Source organism: Nannobrachium achirus (genome assembly GCF_963921795.1).
Source record: "Nannobrachium achirus genome assembly, chromosome: 4".
In the NCBI taxonomy this organism is placed as follows: Eukaryota; Metazoa; Chordata; class Actinopteri; order Myctophiformes; family Myctophidae; genus Nannobrachium; species Nannobrachium achirus.
Genome location: NC_137813.1, coordinates 245001 through 250000, shown reverse-complemented (window position 1 = coordinate 250000; position 5000 = coordinate 245001). Strand labels below are relative to the sequence as shown.

The 5000-nt window shown below is 41.6% G+C and overlaps 1 protein-coding gene across 1 annotated transcript in view; it reads right to left on the bottom strand.

Moving 5' to 3' along the window:
- LOC308284253 (properdin-like) overlaps positions 1 to 5000 on the bottom strand; it is a 32716-nt gene that overhangs the window by 25500 nt on the left and 2216 nt on the right. The window contains exon 3 of the mRNA XM_080724823.1: positions 1673 to 1836. Within this exon, the coding sequence (XP_080580949.1) occupies positions 1673 to 1836 (164 nt within the window). The remainder of the gene's footprint in view (positions 1 to 1672; positions 1837 to 5000) is intronic.

The following is a 5000-nucleotide window of genomic DNA, read 5'->3' as shown; positions in this document are numbered from 1 at the left end:
CTAAAGACATTGAGGCGTTACGGATTGACTCAGTGACGGACAGCCAGGATTTGCCGGGTTTCATAGTAAACTGTGACCTACGGTCGCAATTAATAATAACAGCTGATAAAGAGCAGTAGCTTAGTAGCTTAACAGTAGCTTAACAGTAGCTTAACTGTAGCTTAACAGTAGCTTAACAGTTGCTTAACTGTAGCTTAACAGTAGCTTAACGGTAGCTTAACAGTAGCTTAACTGTAGCTTAACAGTAGCTTAACAGTAGCTTAACAGTAGCTTAACAGTAGCTTCACTGTTGGGCCCTCCTTTTGGAGGCCGGCCATTTGAAGTTCCCCTCATGAACTTAAAGAAACTAAACGTCTGTAGCCTAGCAGTGAGAGGGTCTGCTCTGGCTGACTTTATGAAAGGCTTCCTCTAAGCTGTAAAAGGTACCTAGCAGTGAGAGGGTCTGCTCTGGCTGACTTTATGAAAGGCTTCCTCTAAGCTGTAAAAGGTACAGCTGTCCTCCAGAATGACCATTTCACGCTCTAAACATGTTGTAATGTTAGAACACTCTAAACATGTTGTAATGTTAGAACACTCTAAACATGTTGTAAACATGTTGTAATGTTAGAACACTCTAAACATGTTGTAAACATGTTGTAAACATGTTGTAATGTTAGAACACTCTAAACATGTTGTAAACATGTTGTAATGTTAGAACACTCTAAACATGTTGTAAACATGTTGTAAACATGTTGTAATGTTAGAACACTCTAAACATGTTGTAAACATGTTGTAAACATGTTGTAATGTTAGAACACTCTAAACATGTTGTAAACATGTTGTAATGTTAGAAGACTAAACATGTTGTAAACATGTTGTAATGTTAGAAGACTAAACATGCTTGGCTTTGCAGTAGAATGTTTATACAGCATGATGACGTTTTGTTTTACAATGCTGCCCCCCTGTGGTGGCCTGTTCCTTTGACATGATAATCAGACCACAAGGAAATCTCTAGTTTTGTTCTTTATTTGAAAGTATAAGTATAACATCTGTCTGTTATACTTTGTTGAACCTTTGTTTCAGTGTTTTGAATAGAATTTTATTATATTTTAGGGTCACACACGATCATAGAATGCAGAGAGACAGCGTAGCGTCTCAGTAAACTATAGGATCATAGAATGCAGAGAGACAGCGTAGCGTCTCAGTAAACTATAGGATTATAGAATGCAGAGACAGCGTAGCGTCTCAGTAAACTATAGGATCATAGAACGCAGAGAGACAGCGTAGCGTCTCAGTAAACTATAGGATCATAGAACGCAGAGAGACAGCGTAGCGTCTCAGTAAACTATAGGATCATAGAACGCAGAGAGACAGCGTAGCGTCTCAGTAAACTATAGGATCATAGAACGCAGAGAGACAGCGTAGCGTCTCAGTAAACTATAGGATCATAGAACGCAGAGAGACAGCGTAGCGTCTCAGTAAACTATAGGATCATAGAACGCAGAGAGACAGCGTAGCGTCTCAGTAAACTATAGGATCATGGAACGCAGAGAGACAGCGTAGCGTCTCAGTAAACTGATACACTACGCTGTCTCTCTGCGTTCTATGTGTTCACATTGTTTACTGTAAGTCCCTCTGGTTAAAGAGTACAGTATGTGATAAATGCCTAGCATGCAGGCTGTAGTTGCACTACCTGAGCAGCAGGTGGTGCTGTTGCAGGGCTCTGTCTGGAAGTGTTTTTGACAGTCTGATTTAGATTTGGGGAGACCCAAACACTTCCTGCTTCGATGTCTTCCTCCTTCACCGCACAACACCGAGCAACGTCCCCATGGCGACCACTCTGTCACTACCAGAGGACTGCACGCACGCACGCACGCACGCACGCACGCACGCACGCACACACACACACACACACACACACACACACACACACACACACACACACACACACACACACACACACACACACACAGGGATGTTAGTTTGTAGATCTGTTATTTTCAATGAATGTTCCTCCCAGCATAAGGATGTTAGTGACCAAATCATAGACTGTAAAAACTATATGGACAAAGCGAAGCCCCATTGGTTTCTATGCAGCGCAAATGACACATTTTGGCATTTGTGTCGCCATCATAGATTGTAAAAGGAGCAAGGGAATGCTATTGGCTGCCAACGGTCACGTGTCGTGCATGTATGAAAATGTTAATTAAGGTTAGAAAACAAAAGGGGAAAATGAATGGGGTCCAATGGAGAACAATTTTTTTTGCGATAGGCCGGGGGGGGGGGGGGGGGGGGGGAGCGCAACTAGCGGCCAATCATAGGAAGTTTTAGTTCCGTATTGGAATCATGTTAAATCGGAGGAACTATGCCCCTGGATCAAATAGAAAAACAGAGTCTCTATCACAAATATTGGCAAACTCTGTTTGCGTGCGTGGGTGCGTGCGTGCGTGCAGGGGCGTCACACCAAATTCTGGGCCCTGGGTACAAGGATTCACTGCGGGCCCCCCATGAATGTTAACTATTGAAAAATAGCAGATATACAAGCTCACAGCACGGCACCGAGTGCCGCGCTGCGAGCTTGTAGATCTGCTATTTTTGAAAAATCGTGAAAATGTCAGTGATGCTCAAACTTTTTCATGTGAAGGACCCCCATCTCAAAATATTTAGTTCCAGGGACCCCCCAGAAGCAAAATTTTAGTTACAAATGTTCACTTAAAAAATACATATATTCAAAGATTTGCGCACATTTTCACGTCTTTTCAAAAATAGCAGATCTACAAGCTCACAGCCTGGCACTCGGTGCCGCGCTGTGAGCTTGTGTATCTGCTATTTTTCAATAGTTAAGTGTGCCTGCCATGCAATGCAATGGCAAAACACTTATTGTAATCCGCCATACTTAAGTCAGTAAGTCAGTAAGTCAGTAAGTAATGTTCTTGCAAATTTCGGAACGTAATAACTGCCGCACGATTTACACCACCCCCGCAATATATACATCAAAATGTGCGGCTCGGCCGGGACTGGTGTGCTATTACTTTCTTTCCGATCCGCGTTACCATGGCAACGTAATTCGTAAAAAACTACGCTCAAAAACCCCCATTGACTTTGCATGGGGACTCTGAAAAAAAACGGAAACTTTGGCGCCACATAACTCTGCAATACTTTTGCCTAGCAACGTGATTTAAACTTTAAAATGCACACACAACTTTGGTCTTTTTCCAGCCAATAGGGATGAGCTGTAATTGATTAAGCCCCGCCCCCTCTACAACAGGAAGTGCCCTTTGCCAAACAGGAAGTGCCTCTACATCTCATGAACCGTTTATCGTACAGACTCGCGGCTGGTGTCATACATTTTTTTTTCTCAAAAAAAAATTTTTCTCAAAAAATGTTTTTCTCAAACATTTTTTTTTCTCAAATTTTTTTTTCTCAAAATTTCTTTTTTCTCAAAAATGTTTTTTTTCTCAAAAATGTTTTTTTTCTCAAAAATTTTTTTTCTCAAAAACTTTTTTTCTCTCAAATTTTTTTTTTCTCAAAAAACTTTTTTTTTCACAAAAAACCTTTTTTTTCTCTCAAATTTTTTTTTTCTCAAAAATTTTTTTTTCTCAAATTTTTTTTTCTCAAAAGATTTTTCTCAAAAATATTTTTTTCTCTTTTTTTTCTCAAAAAATGTTTTTTTCTCAAAAAAATTTTTTTTCTCCAAAAAAATTTTTTTTTTCTCAAAAAACTTTTTTTTCTCACAAAACAATTTTTTCTCAAAAAACTGTCGTTAAAGTGCGACCCGTGATAACGGCCAAAAATGTGCCAAAACGCCACTAATTAGTCGAAATGGCTGACTTCCTGTTTGGTTTCTGATTGGCTGCTGGCCTTGTGACGTGGGTAGAGCTGCGAGGGCCCGGTCATCGCTGCTTGCAGCTTTAATTCATTAATCGTCCATGACCTTAATTGGGGCCTATTTCGCCAAACAGGAAGTGCCCCTCACCAAACAGGAAGTTACCCTTTACCTCGTGAACCGTTTGTCATACAGACACGTAGATGGCATCAAATGACTTGATTAAAGGTGGTTGCACACTGCTGCGTTTTTTCGTTGCGAAATGCGTTTTTCAGTGCAAGGAGAGAGAGAGAGATAGAGAGAGCAAGGGATCGAGTGGTGCGCGAAACGAGCGGCAGTGTGCAAACGTGACTGACATAACGTGAGGTTGATTTTTTTATTCACTCGCTCCGAAATTCACCCCGATATTCGGCCCGAAAAACGCAGCAGTGTGCAACCAGCTTAAGAGTCCTTAACCTTAATTGGGGCCTATTTCGCCAAACAGGAAGTGCCCCTCACCAAACAGGAAGTGACCCTTGATCTCGTGAACCATTTGTCGTACAGATGCGCGGGTTGCGTCAAATGACAAGAATAAGAGTCCTTAACCTTAATTAGGGCCTATTTCGCCAAACAGGAAGTGCCCCTTACCAAACAGGAAGTGACCCTTTATCTCGTGAACCGTTTGTCGTGCAGACGCGCGGGTGGTGTGAAATGACTTGATTAAGAGTCCTTATGTGAAATGACTTGATTAAGAGTCCTTAACCTTAATTGGGGCCTATTTTGCCAAACAGGAAGTGCCCCTCACCAAACAGGAAGTCACCCTATATCTCATGAATTGTTTGTCGTACAGACGCGTGGGTGTCATCAAATGACTTGATTAAGAGTCATTAACCTTAATTGGGGCCTATTTCGCCAAACAGGAAGTGCCCCCTCACCAAACAGGAAGTGACCCTTTATCTCGTGATCTGTTTGTCGTACAGACATGTGGGTGGTGTCATATGAAGAACCATAATGTTAAAGCTTATGCAAAAAATGCTAATGTTAAAAAATGTAACGCTAATGCTAACACCAACCGCTACACAAGGTTGCACAGACTTAGCGAGCTGCAGGCACACTTAAAATTTCTTAGAAATTTTCTTTTCTAGTTAAAGTTACTAGGGCCCCTCCACCTTGGGCCCTGGTAACTCAGTCCCACTTTCTACCCTTTGTGATGCCC